The 14,129-nt window shown below is 37.8% G+C and overlaps 1 protein-coding gene across 1 annotated transcript in view; it reads right to left on the bottom strand.

The window, feature by feature from the left end:
- The window catches only part of LOC128058639 (ankyrin repeat domain-containing protein 26-like), a 78,735-nt gene that overhangs the window by 51,044 nt on the left and 13,562 nt on the right, over positions 1 to 14,129 (bottom strand). The window contains 3 exon segments of the mRNA XM_052651132.1: positions 10,231 to 10,427; positions 10,520 to 10,580; positions 13,254 to 13,323. Of these exon segments, the coding sequence (XP_052507092.1) occupies positions 10,231 to 10,427; positions 10,520 to 10,580; positions 13,254 to 13,323 (328 nt within the window).

The following is a 14,129-nucleotide window of genomic DNA, read 5'->3' as shown; positions in this document are numbered from 1 at the left end:
TCTCAATGAGGAAAAATGAAAAGCATTCCCTCTAAGATCACGAACAAGACAAAGTTGTCCGTTCTCACCACAATTATTCAGCATGGTTTTGGAAGTCCTAGCTATGGCAATCAGAGAAGAAAAAGAAATTAAAAGAATCCAGATCTGAAAAGAAGTAAAACTCTCACTTTTGCAAATGACATGATACTGCACATAGAAAACCCAAAAGAAACTATCTATTTTCTAGTAAAAGAAAATTTCTAGAGCTAAATAATGAATTTAGCAAGGTTGTATGATACAAGGTCAATACACAGAAATCACTTGAATTCCTATATACTAACAATGAAAAATCAGAAAGTGAAATTAAGGAGCCAATCCCATTCACCACTGCAACAAAAAGAATAAAGTATCTAATAATAAACCTACCTAAGGAGACAAAAGATGGAAAATTCTAAGACACCGAGAAAAGAGAAGAAAGACGACATAAACAGGTGGAGAGATATTCCATATTCCTGGGTAGGAAGAATGAATAGTGTGAAAATGACTATATTACCAAATGCAATCTACAGATTCAGTGTGATCACTTTCAAATTACCAATGCATTTTTCATAGAACTAGAACAATATATACAATGGACTATTACTCAGCCATAAAGAGAAACACATTTGAGTCAGTTCTAACGAGGTTGACAAACCTAGAGCCTATTCTCCGGAGTGAAGCAAGTCAGAAAGAGAAGTATAAATATCATATACTATTCGCATATACATGGAATCTACAAAGATTCTGAATCTACAATGGTACTGATGAATTTATTTGCAGGACAGGAAGGGAGAAACAGATATAGAGAACAGACTTACAGACATGGGGGGAGGGGAAGAGGGGAGAGGGTGAGATGGATGGAAAGAGTAACGTGGAAACTTACAGTTCCATATGTAAAATAGATAGCCAATGGGAATTTGTTGTATGAGTCAGGGAACTCAGAAAGGGACTCTGTGACAATCTAGAAGGTCGGGATGGGGAGGGAGATGGGAGGAGGGTTTGGGAGGGAGGGGACATGGGTGTACCTATGGCTGATTCTTGATGTTTGACAGAAGACAACAAAATTCTGTAACGCGATTATCCTTCAATTGAAAAATAAATCAGTTCAGTTCAGTTCAGTTCAGTTCAGTCGCTCAGTCGTGTCCGACTCTGCGACCCCGTGAATCGCAGCATGCCAGGCCTCCCTGTCCATCACCATCTCCCGGAGTTCACTCAGACTCAGGTCCATCGAGTCCGTGATGCCATCCAGCCATCTCATCCTGGGTCATCCCCTTCTCCCCCTGCCCCCAATCTCTGCCAGCATCAGAGTCTTTTCCAATGAGTCAACTCTTGGGAGGGAGGGGACATGGGTGTACCTATGGCTGATTCTTGATGTTTGACAGAAAACAACAAAATTCTGTAAAGTCATTATCCTTCAATTGAAAAATAAATACATTTTCTAAAAACCCCATTTGAAAATTTCATCGTTTTCTTCTTTTTTCCCTGTAAACAGCACACTAATGGCTCTAATTTTCTATCTATGCCCTCTTCAATGGCAGATAGAGACTGAAGGAACAATCTAGATATTAAAAAAGTAGTAAAACTATGATTATCCAAGTTGGAAATTTAAAAGTTTTCAAATACATCTATGATTTTCAAGCAAGATTCAATATTCACATCAGGAAAGAACAAATGAGCTGAAAAAATCAAGTAACCACAATGACTGAGTTTTAGATATGGAAGAATTTGCATTTTAGTTTAACATGTATAACAAAGAACTGACATGCTAATTTAACACCTATAAATACTAAAGCTAATAAAGCTTCTTAAATATAAAACTTAACTTAAAAATAACTTCTTAACTTAAAAAAATCCTTCTTAAAAATAAACTTCTTAAAATTTTATTCTTTAATAAAATTCTTAAAATGGAATATACATATTACTAGAGATATTTTAAAAAGTAAAAAATTATCTTTCCGAGATTATTTTATAAACTCTGTTGGTAATTCTTCTTTCCTTATGATTTTAAGTAGTCTACATAAGAAAAAAATCATAAATTGTGATTTCATTCATTTAATGTGTGTAATTGCCCATTACTTGCAGATATTAGGAAAAGATAAATCAGAATCTCTCCAGGGAGGTGGCTGGCAGAGTTCTACATTTTTTTCTTTAAGACTGTTGCAGCTTTAAATTTTTTCATGTCATGAAGAGAGCTTAGGAATCTCATTTATATAATTATAAATTATAATTTTAGTAAAAGACAAGATAAAATGCTTATTTATTTCCTCTTTATTTTCATAAAGATCCAAAACCTACAGCAAGATTATACCAAACAGTAAGATAAATTAGTTAAGTACATTAAGTATGTATCAAACAGTAAGTTAGTAGCCACAAGAAACAGAAGGACCACAAATTCTTAATTCATAATATATCGAGTTGACTCATTGGAAAAGACTGATGCTGGGAGGGATTGGGGGCAGGAGGAGAAGGGGACGACCGAGGATGAGATGGCTGGATGGCCATCTTGATGGCCATCTGACTCGATGGACGTGAGTCTGAGTGAACTCCAGGAGTTGGTGATGGACAGAGAGGCCTGGCATGCTGCGATTCATGGGGTCGCAAAGAGTCGGACATGACTGAGCGACTGAACTGAACTGAACTGAAGGCCTAAAACAGAGCTCATCTAGAATTGCCTATGAATGAAAGTTTTGCTAGATTAAATAGAAGACATCACTTGATTAATTTCAAAGTGTGAATTTTTAAAAAAAGAGAAATCACTTCAAATTGAAATGAACTTCCAGAGGGAACTATATTCAATATAGATATATACATATACAAGTGTAACCAAGTCACATTGCTATACACCTGAAACTAACACAGTATTGTAAATGACTACACTTCAATTAAAGAAAAAGACAAAAACAACCACCAACCTCAAAAACAACCACCAAAAAAGCTAAGTATCAAATTTTCTTTCAGTTCTTCATAAAAATCAGCTATATGTCATTCAGAAGAGTATAAGTATTGAGTTTTCACAACCTCACTTTCTCCTAAGTTGAATTTGAAATAATTTATCTCATATTTATAATATAAAGTACCTCATCTGACTTACCCCCACTATTTCTGTTGTGTTTGTAAAATAATCTGTTTCATCTTGACCTTCATTCCATCTCATATTCATCTTTTAAAAAATTTTTATTTATTTTAATTGGAGGCTAATTGCAATATTGTATTGGTTTTACCATACATCAACATGAATCCACCACGGGTGTACAAGTGTTTCCCATCCTGAACCCCCCTCCCACCTCCCTCCCCATACCATCCCTCTGGGTCATCACAGTGCACCAGCCCCAAGCATCCTGTATCATGCATCGAACCTGGACTGACGATTCGTTTCACATATGATATTATACGTTTCAATGCCATTCTCCCAAATCATCCCACCCTTGCCCCCTCCCACAGAGTCCAAAAGACTGTTCTATACATCTGTGTCTCTTTTGCTGTCTTGCATACAGGGTTATCGTTACCATCTTTCTAAATTCCATATATATGCGTCAGTATACTGTATTGGTGTTTTTCTTTCTGGCTTACTTCACTCTGTATAATAGGCTCCAGTTTTATCCACCATGTTAGAACTGATTTAAATGTATTATTTTTAATGGCTGAGTAATATTCCATTGTGTATATGTACCACAGCTTTGTTATCCATTCATCTGCTGATGGACATGTAGGTTGCTTCCAAGTCCTGGCTATTATAAAACAGTGCTGTGATGAACATTGGGGTACATGTGTCTCTTTCAATTCTGGTTTCCTCAGTGTGTATGTCCAGCAGTGGGATTGCTGGGTCGTGTGGCAGTTCTATTTCCAGTTTTTTAAGGAATCTCCATACTCTTCTCCATAGTGGCTGTACTAGTTTGCATTCCCACCAACAGTGTCAGAGGGTTCCCTTTTCTCCACACCCTCTCCAGCATTTATTGCTTGTAGACTTTTGGGTAGCAGCCATTCTGACTGGCGTGAAATGGTACCTCATTGTGGTTTTGATTTGCATTTCTCCGATAATGAGTGATGTTGAGCATTTTTTCATGTTTGTTAGCCATCTGTATGTCTTCTTTGGAGAAATGTCTGTTTAGATCTTTGGCCCATTTTTTTATTGGGTCATTTATTTTTCTGGAATTGAGCTGCAGGAGTTGCTTGTATATTTTTGAGATTAATTCTTTGTCAGTTGCTTCATTTGCTATTATTTTCTCCCATTCTGAAGACTGTCTTTTCACCTTGCTTATAGTTTCCTTTGTTGTGCAGAAGCTTTTAATTTTAATTAGGTCCCTTTTGTTTATTTTTGCTTTTATTTCCAATATTCTGGGAGGTGGGTCATAGAGGATCCTGCTGTGATTTATGTCAGAGTGTTTTGCCTATGTTCTCCTCTAGGAGTTTTATAGTTTCTGGTCTTATGTTTAGATCTTTAATCCATTTTGAGTTTATTTTTATGTATGGTGTTAGAAACTGTTCTAGTTTCATTCTTTTACAAGTGGTTGACCACTTTCAATTTGTTAATGTGGTGTATTACATTGATTGATTTGAGGATATTGAAGACTCATTGCATCCCTGGGATAAAGCCCACTTGGTCATGGTGTATGATCTTTTTAATGTGTTGTTGGATTCTGACTGCTAGAATTTTGTTAAGGATTTTTGCATCTATGTTCATTAGTGATATTGGCCTGTAGTTTTCTTTTTTTGTGGCATGTTTATCAGGTTTTGGTATTAGGGTGATGGTGGCCTCATAGAATGAGTCTGGAAGTTTACCTTCCTCTGCAATTTTCTGGAAGAGTTTGAGTAGGATAGGTGTTAGCTCTTCTCTAAGTTTTTGGTAGAATTCATCTGTGAAGCCGTCTGAACCTGGGCTTTTGTTTGCTGGAAGATTTCTGATTACAGTTTCAATTTCCGTGCTTGTGATGGGTCTGTTAAGATTTTCTATTTCTTCCTGGTTCAGTTTTGGAAAGTTATACTTTTCTAAGAATTTGTCCATTTCTTCCAAGTTGTCCACTTTATTGGCATATAGTTGCTGATAGTAGTCTCTTATGATCCTTTGTATTTCTGTGTTGTCTGTTGTGATTTCTCCATTTTCATTTCTAATGTTGTTGGTTTGATTTTTCTCTCTGTTTCTTGATGAGTCTGGCTAATTGTTTGTCAGTTTTTTTTATCCTTTCAAAGAACCAGCTTTTGGCTTTGTTGATTTTTGCTATGGTCTCTTTTGTTTCTTTTACATTTATTTCTGCCCTAATTTTTAAGATTTCTTTCCTTCTACTAACCCTGAGGTTTTTCATTTCTTCCTTTTCTAGTTGCTTGAGGTGTAGAGTTAGGTTATTTATTTGACGTTTTTCTTGTTTCTTGAGGTATGCCTGTATTGCTATGAACTTTCCCCTTAGCACTGTTTTTACAGTGTCCCATAGGTTTTGGGTTGTTTTGTTTTCATTTTCATTCATTTCTATGCATATTTTGATTTCTTCTCTGATTTGTTGGTTATTCAGAAGTGTGTTGTTCAGCCTCCGTATGTTGGAATTTTTAATAGTTCTTCTCCTGTAATTGAGATCTAATCTTACTGCATTGCAGTCAGAAAAGATGCTTGGAATGATTTCAATTTTTTTGAATTTACCAAGGCTAGATTTATGGCCCAGGATGTGATCTATCCTGGAGAAGGTTCCATGTGTGCTTGAGAAAAGGTGAATTCCTTGTTTGGGGGTGAAATGTCCTATAGATATCAATTAGGTCTAACTAGTCTATTGTATCATTTAAAATTTGTGTTTCCTTGTTAGTTTCCCGTTTAGTTGATCTGTCCATAGGTGTGAGTGGGGTATTAGTCTCCCACTATTATTGTGTTATTGTTAATTTCCCCTTTCATACTTGTTAGCATTTGTCTTACATATTGTGGTGCTCCTTTGTTGGGTGCATATATATTTATAATTGTTATATCTTCTTCTTGGATTGATCCTTTGATCATTATGTAGTGTCCTTCTTTGTCTCTTTTCTTAGCCTTCGTTTTAAAGTCTATTTTATCTGATATGAGTATTGCTACTCCTGCTTTCTTCTGGTCTCTATTTGCATGGAATATCTTTTTCCAGCCCTTCACTCTCAGTCTGTATGTGTCCCTTGTTTTGAGGTGGGTCTCTTATAGACAACATATATAGGGATCTTGTTTTTGTATCCATTCAGCCAGTCTTTGTCTTTTAGTTGGGGCATTCAACCGATTTACGTTTAAGGTAATTATTGATAAGTTTGATCCCATTGCCATTTACTTTATTGTTTTGGGTTTGAGTTTATACTCCCTTTTTGTGTTTCCTGTCTAGAGACTATCCTTTAACATTTGCTGGAGAGCTGGTTTGGTGGTGCTAAATTCTCTCAGCTTTTGCTTGTCTGTAAAGCTTTTGATTTCTCCTTCATATTTGAATGAGATCCTTGCTTCGTACAGTAATCTGGGCTGTAGGTTATTGTTTCATCACTTTGAGTATGTCCTGCCATTCCCTCCTGGCCTGAAAAGTTTCTATTGAAAGATCAGCTGTTATCCTTATGGGAATCCCCTTGTGTGTTATTTGTTGTTTTTCCTTTGCTGCTTTTAATATTTGTTTGTGTTAATTTGATTAATATGTGTCTTGGGGTGTTTCACCTTGGGTTTATACTGTTTTGGACTCTCTGGGTTTCTTGGACTTGGGTGATTATTTCCTTCCCCATTTTAGGGAAGTTTTCAACTATTATCTCTTCAAGTATTTTCTCATGGTCTTTCTTTTTGTCGTCTTCTTCTGGGACTCCTATGATTCAAACGTTGGGGCGTTTAACATTGTCCCAGAGGTCTCTGAGATTGTCCTCATTTCTTTTAATTTGTTTTTCTTTTTTCCTCTCTGATTCATTTATTTCTACCATTCTATCTTCTACCTCACTAATCCTATCTTCTGACTCCATTATTCTACTATTTGTTCCCTCCAGAGTGTTTTTGATATAATTTATTGCATTATTCATTATATATTGACTCTTTTTTATTTCTTCTAGGTCTTTGTTAAACCTTTCTTGCATCTTCTCAATCCTTGTCTCCAGGCTATTTATCTGTGATTCCATTTTGATGTCAAGATTTTGGATCATTTTCACTATCATTATTCAGAATTCTTTAACAGGTAGATTCCCTATCTCTTCCTCTTTTGTTTGGTTTGGTGGGCATTTAACCTGTTCCTTTACCTGCTGGGTATTCCTCTGTCTCTTCATCTTGGTTATATTGCTGTGTTTGGGGTGGCCTTTCTGTATTCTGGCAGTTTGTGGAGTTCTCTTTATTATGGAGTTTCCTCGCTGTGGGTGGGGTTGTACAGGTGGCTTGTCAAGGTTTCTTTGTTAGGGAAGCTTGTGTCAGTGTTCTGGTGTGTGGAGCTGGATTTCTTCTCTCTGAAGTGCAATGAAGTGTCCAGTATGAGTTATGAGATGTCTGTGGGTTTAGAGTGACTTTGGGCAGCCTGTATATTGAAGCTCAGGGCTATGTTCCTATGTTGCTGGAGAATTTGCATGATATGTCTTGCTCTGGAACTGGTTGGCCCTTGAGTGGTGCTTGGTTTCAGTGTAGGTATGGAGGCATTTGGTGAGCTCCTGTTGATTAATGTTCCCTGGAGTCAGGAGTTCTCTGGTGTTCTCAGGGTTTGAACTTAAGCCTCCTGCTTCTGGTTTTTAGTCTTATTTTTACAGTAGTCTCAAGACTTCTCCATCTATACAGCACCATTGATAAAACATCTTGGTTAAAGATGAAAAGTTTCTCCACAGTGAGGGACATCCAGAGAGGTTCACAGAGTTACATGGAGAAGAGGGAGGAGGGAGATAGAGGTGACCAGGATGAGTTGAGTTGGAATCAAAAGAGGAGAGAGCAAGCTAGCCAGTAATCACTTCCTTATGTGCGCTCCACAGTCTGGACCGCTCAGAGATGTTCACAGCTTTACACAGAGAAGAGAGGAGGGAGGAAGGAGACAGAGGTGGCCAGGAGGATAAAGGGGGGAATCAAAAGGAGAGAGACAGATCCAGCCAGTAATCAGTTCCCTAAGTGTTCTCCACCACCCGGAACACACAAAGAGATTCACAGAGTTGGGTAGAGAAGAGAAGGGGGAGGGAGGAGATAGAGGCAACCTGGTGGAGAAAAAGGAGTCCAAAGTGGGAGAGAGCAGTCAAGCCAGTAATCTCGCTCCCAAGTAAAAGTGGGTATTGAAGACTGGGTTCTTAAAGGTACAAAATTTATAACATATACCAAAAAGCAAAGATTAAAAATCTAGAGTAGAGGTTGGATTTTCAAAAATTCAATATTAAAGAAAAAAAAAAAAACAAAGTCTTAAAAATCATAAAATATATATACATGAAGTTTGCTTTAAAAAATAGGGTCTCTTTTTTTGTTGTTTTTTTTTTTTGCAAAGTAATAGTAGGTTATAAAAATGAAAATTAAAGGAGTAATAGAGGACTTAAAAATTTAAAAAATTTTTTAGGAATTAAAGAATGATAGTAAAAATATATCTAGGACTTTCTCTGGTGTTGTTGTGGGCAGTGTGGGGTCAGTTCATTTTCAGATAGCTCCTTGATCCAGCTTATATTTCTCAAGATCTATAGGCCCCTTCCTATGTAGTCGGTACTAACGACAGGGTTTTACTCTATTGCACCTGTCACTTCCAAGGCGGTTCCCTCTGTTTTAGCTTCTTCTGTTTGCTGGTCTCTTCAGTATCTGATTTCTGCCCTGACACAAGGGGACCAGTGGTGGACACTTTTTTTAGGTTCACTTGTTCAGTCGTGCTGTGGGGAGGGAGGGACACTGCAAACAAATAACACTGGTGTGTGCTTGCAGTGTCTCAGCCACACTGGGCCTGCCTCCCACTCACTGCGTGTGTGCCCTCCCTGCCCACACTGCTCAGGCTCTAGGTTGTTCTGCCAGGAACCATCAGAGGCTGGCCCTGAGCTGCATGCGCCTACCAGGTCTAAGCCCTTCAGGTTCAGGCACTCGGGTAGTCCTCAGGGGCGCAGACTCCATTGGGCCTGCGTTTTGTGCCCTTTCTAGGTCCAAGCAGCTCAGGTGACCAGGTGTTTGGCAAGCGTGGTCGCTGTGACTTATCACCTCCCCCGTCCCTGATGCTCGGTTTTCTGGGTGTACGACTGGCGCACCTTCTCAGGTGGATGTTGACTGTCCAGAATCCCAAGAAGTCTTGGTTAGCAACAGAGCCTGCTTGCAGTTTGGTAGATAATGCCTCTCTGGGGCTGCGATTGCTTGCCTGCCTGTCACCGGAAGGGGGGATGGGCCGGCCTGCAGCCGGCTAGCTCTGCTCAGTCCTTTGTTCTGTGAGCGGGCCTGGTGGCATCTTAGGTTAGGGCTTTTCCCACAGTCTGGTTTGCTAGCCCAAGTTAGTTTCCTCAGATTGCCCTTGGAGCGTTCAGGCCCGGTCCTTACTCTAAGCAATGCAGCCCACACCTCCCTGCTCAGCCCCGCTTGCTAGTGGCAGATGCAGGCGTCTGCGGTGTTTCTCCACTGGGGGAGTTACCGTTGGGCACAGAATCTGTGGATTTTAATTATTTATTTATTTTTTCTCCTGGTTATGTTGCCCTCTGTCGTTCCAAGGCTCACCACAAACTCGGCAGTGAGAGTGTTTCCTGGTGTTTGGAAACTTCTCACTTTTTAAAGACTCTCTTCCCGGGACAGAGCTCCATTCCTCCCTCTTTTGTCTCTCTTTTTATCTTTTATATTTTTTCCTATCTCCTTTTGAAGACAATGGGCTGCTTTTCTGGGTGCCTGATGTCCTCTGCCGGCGTTCAGAAGTTGTTTTGTGGAATTTACTCAGCGTTCAAATGTTGTTTTGATGAATTTGTGGGGGAGAAAGTAGTCTCCCTGTCCTATTCCTCCACCATCTTAGGACCACCTCCTCTGTCTCGTCTCGTATTCATCCTGTCCTTCTTAAATGAATTCTTCCCCTTCATCACCCTCCCCATCTTCATATTCATCTAGCTGTTCTTCCTAATTGCTTTGTAATGTTTTTCTTTCGTAATGGCATACTTAGTATGCGAACATTTATAAATCTGAATCATGCAAATATATTGCCCTTATTATCACATCATTTTGTATTGTGACTTTGAAGTCTTCCATTTCTGCAGTGGCATCCTTTTTGTCATCATAAGGATCAAGGGAATGGTGTGTAAAAAAGTACAGGGGAAAAAGGAGTTAAAAACAAAACAACTTACCTTTGCAAGACCAAGGCCTGCTAGAGTCTTGAGTGGTTTTAGAAGAGGATCAGGCCTTGGGAAGGCAGGATGAGAGAAGCCCTGGACTCCAGGTGATGGTTTGGGAAAGGTTTCAACCACATCTTCAATTTCACTATCAGAATTATTGTTCTCAGAGAAGGTGGTACTCTCTTGTCTCACAATGCCACATTCTGCTTCTAATACAGTGAAAACAGGGGAGAGTACATGAGAACCTGTGTCATTTCAAATCAGTGAATAACACCAGGAGGACAGTCTTCAAATAACTGACCTTTTCTCTTGGATTGCTGAAAAGCCTTCATTAGCTTTTGTAAGTTTAGTTTCGGGGCAGGCTGGAGAAGGAAATAAGAGCTTGATGAACAACAAGTATTAACTTGAATAAAAGAATTATATCCTCCCCCATTACTATATGATCTAACACAAAGAACACAGGCTCTGGAGTCATTCAGATGTGGATTCAAATCCCAGTTCTGCCACTGAGTAACCTTCTCATGGGGTAAGCATTATCACAGACGACATCACAAGCCCCAGATGTTCCTCTCCTTACCCCGAATTGACTGCTGTACAAATACGATGACACTCACTAGATTATTTCTCTACCAAAATGTTCCAGAAAAAATATTTATCCCTGGCAGTTTAGAGTACTATTGAAAAACTAAGACATTTAAATTAATTGCTATATTTTGAAATTTGCTTGCATGATTTCTATACGCATGAATTATCACTGGGAAGGGAAATATGAAAGTTTAGATTTTAGTAGAACCTTATTTAGATAGGTTACAAGTGTGAACAGGATAAGCTACTTCTATTCTGTTTGTTAAACAACTAAAGACGAATGATTGTTTCAATTCGGCTCCTTCAAAGAAAAAGGGGAAAAAAAGAGTAAACCTGTAGGGAAATGATCATGAATGAAAGCCGCAAACACACTAAACAGAAAGCCATAATCAAACATGTTCACAATAGAGGCAGAGAGAGATGGACTGAAAGAACAGACACTGAAGAAAAGTGTTCTGCAAGGAAAAATTAGGTTAACAGTAAAAAAAAAAAAAGTGGGGAAGGAAAAGAAAGCAAAGAGAGAGACATTCCTAGTCAAGTACAAACTTAAGGAAAAAAGATAGTATAATAAGGTTTGTGGAAAAACACATATATTAAAAATTCATATACAACAGATCAGTAATATATCAGTATTCTTAAGGATATACTATGAACAAAGCCTCTGTTTTATGCTTTTATTAATATATAGATTACACATCTATATTGTTCTTCAAATTTTATGAAAATATCAACATACATTGTGTATAAAACATATATTTAAGACAGAGGCTTTTGTTCATAATATATCCCTAGTATAGCGATCTGCATTACTCTAAAACTTTTTGTTTATAAATACTACCATATTAGAGTTGAATTTTGCCACTATAAAAAATGTCATTTGATTAGCCACACATGGTCATCTATCACTACCTGAATGTTGTAAAGTATTACTTGAGAGAGAGAAAAATTGATTAAGAAATATTCCTAACTATTCACTGGGAAAAAGAACTGGTAATCAAAATTCTGGGGAAAATGTATGGCTTGAAAAGAAACATTTAATGGAACACAAGATGGGGCTAAAAAGGTCAAATATTTTAACCTAAAATTCTCATCTCACAATTGGTGGACACTGAAAAAAATACTGTAACCTTTTACTTTTCATGTATTTTTTATTTATTTCCTTGTTATGCAAGACCTCCTTCCTCAACATAACTCAACTGAACTATATTACCTGCAACAGTATATAGGATACCATTTGTCTCTTCATTTATTCACATTCAAAAACTATTAACGTGATTCTTACACTCGAGACCTATGCTACACGCTCCAGGAGATGCACAATTGTTTCCTGAACTCCACTAGCTTACACTGATACGGGGCTATAAGATGAATATTTAAATCACAATAATACAAAATGTCTGAAATCTGAAGTTTTAGAATGTGACACAAGGACTTGGAGTAGGTTTTTTTAAAACTACAATAGAGAAAAAAAATCTCAAGTTGTAAGTTTTATCTTACGGTTATTAAAAGTCTCTGCTTCTGTGAAGTGAAAGTTGCTCAGTCGTGTCTGACTCTTTGCAACCCCATGGACTATACAGTCCATGGAATTCTCCAGGCCGGAATACTGGAGTGGGTAGCTGTTTCCTTCTCCAGGGGATCTTCCCAACCCAGGGATCGAACCCGGGTCTCCCGCACTGTAGGCAGATTCTTTACTGTCTGAGCCACAAGGGAAGCTGCTTCTATAGCTGGTTATTATTTTAGGCAAACATGTATTCTTCAATGATAATGAACAGTTGTGAATATACGCTTAATGGAATGCTTGAGAAAACACAGTGAAATCCCTTTATAATATGGATTTTGGAGAAACAGAATTTTAATTTCTAAATCTCCATAATTTCAACTTTTATTTTAGTCTTAATACAGAGCCAAGACAGAAACAGAGAAAGAAAGAAAAAAAAAAGGCCCTCCTAACAACTCTAAGAAACCAAAATAAAGTGTCCAAGGGTGGCGGGTTGCGGGGGGAACTAGATGATATATGCTATATAGTTTTGGAACTGAAAGGCTCTGGGAAGATTCCATGATTATTAAAATAAGTAATTATATCCACTAAAGATATCATTATGAGTGTTGCAAAAGTCATGTCCTTATGGTTTAAAATTCACAGTAAGACTCTTTATCCTTGACCAAAATTCATGTTTCCTTTATTGTGGGAAAGCTTTTCCCAATACAATTTTCCTGTCACTGTATATTTTCCAGCCCATTGTTTTCTTCACCCCACCTTCAATATTTACCAAAGTTAAAAATAAAAAAAAAAATCAACTAGTCATATTTTTCTAAAATAGTTTGCTCTGAAGAACTTTCCATTACAAACATAAAACAGTGAGAGGGACACCATTACTGAATTTAAGAGTAAATACTACATGAAACTAAATTCAGAGCATGAAAACTAATTTCACAAGAGTGCACTTTACCTTGGTTTCAAAATCTAAGACTTCATCATCTGATGCAAACTGTGAATCAACACCAGGTTTGCTGGAAAACCTTTAGAGCATAAACACAACAAAAATGAGTGAGTTCATTTCTCTAAATGAAAAAAAAAAAAAAGAAGCAAGTGAAAGTTTGGCTATCTATGTAGTAAACGAAGTTTCTTGACATAATCAAAATTAGGCCTCTGTTTTAAAACATTTTTTAAAAGATATTTTGATGTGGACCATTTTTAAAGTCTTTATTGAATTTGTTGCCATGTTGCTCCTGTTTTATATTTTGGCTTTTTGACCCCAAGACAAGTGGGATCTCAGCTCCTCCGACCAGAGATTGAACCCACACCACCTGCATTGGAAGGAGAAGTCTTATTAACCATCTTAACCACTGCACCCCCAGAGAAGTCTCCAACAAAGATTTTAGTTACCTATTTCTGCTTCCATCTCTCCCAACATAGGACATACCTAGGTAAGACTCCTTCTTAGTTTCCATAACAAAGACTGACAGCCAATATATTGGCAGAGCCTGAAAATAATATGTTTTCACCAAATCCTAATAGCTGAACTGAAAATCTAATTGATGGATTTAACATAACTTTTGTTTGCCCAAAGTGGAATAAACCTGACGACTTAAAGTAGAAGGATATGCTGTTCCTTCCCATTGTCTGTCCCTGGTTCAGAGACTAATCTTTGTCCATCAAAAATGGCAGTCTTGGTCCTTCAGCAGGGAAATACTTTATGGAGAAGGCCCCATTCCACCCCCCCTTTACTGTAAAGGGAATACAGGAGTTCCCCGCAAAGTCTAAAACTTAAAATGGACACAAGTCTAAGAAATAAGTTATATGTTTCACTTATATGCTACATGGG

The sequence above is a fragment of the Budorcas taxicolor genome, chromosome 13 (assembly GCF_023091745.1).
Source record: "Budorcas taxicolor isolate Tak-1 chromosome 13, Takin1.1, whole genome shotgun sequence".
Lineage (NCBI taxonomy): Eukaryota > Metazoa > Chordata > Mammalia > Artiodactyla > Bovidae > Budorcas > Budorcas taxicolor.
Note: the sequence above shows the minus strand (reverse complement) of the source record. Positions and strands in the feature narration are given on the sequence as shown.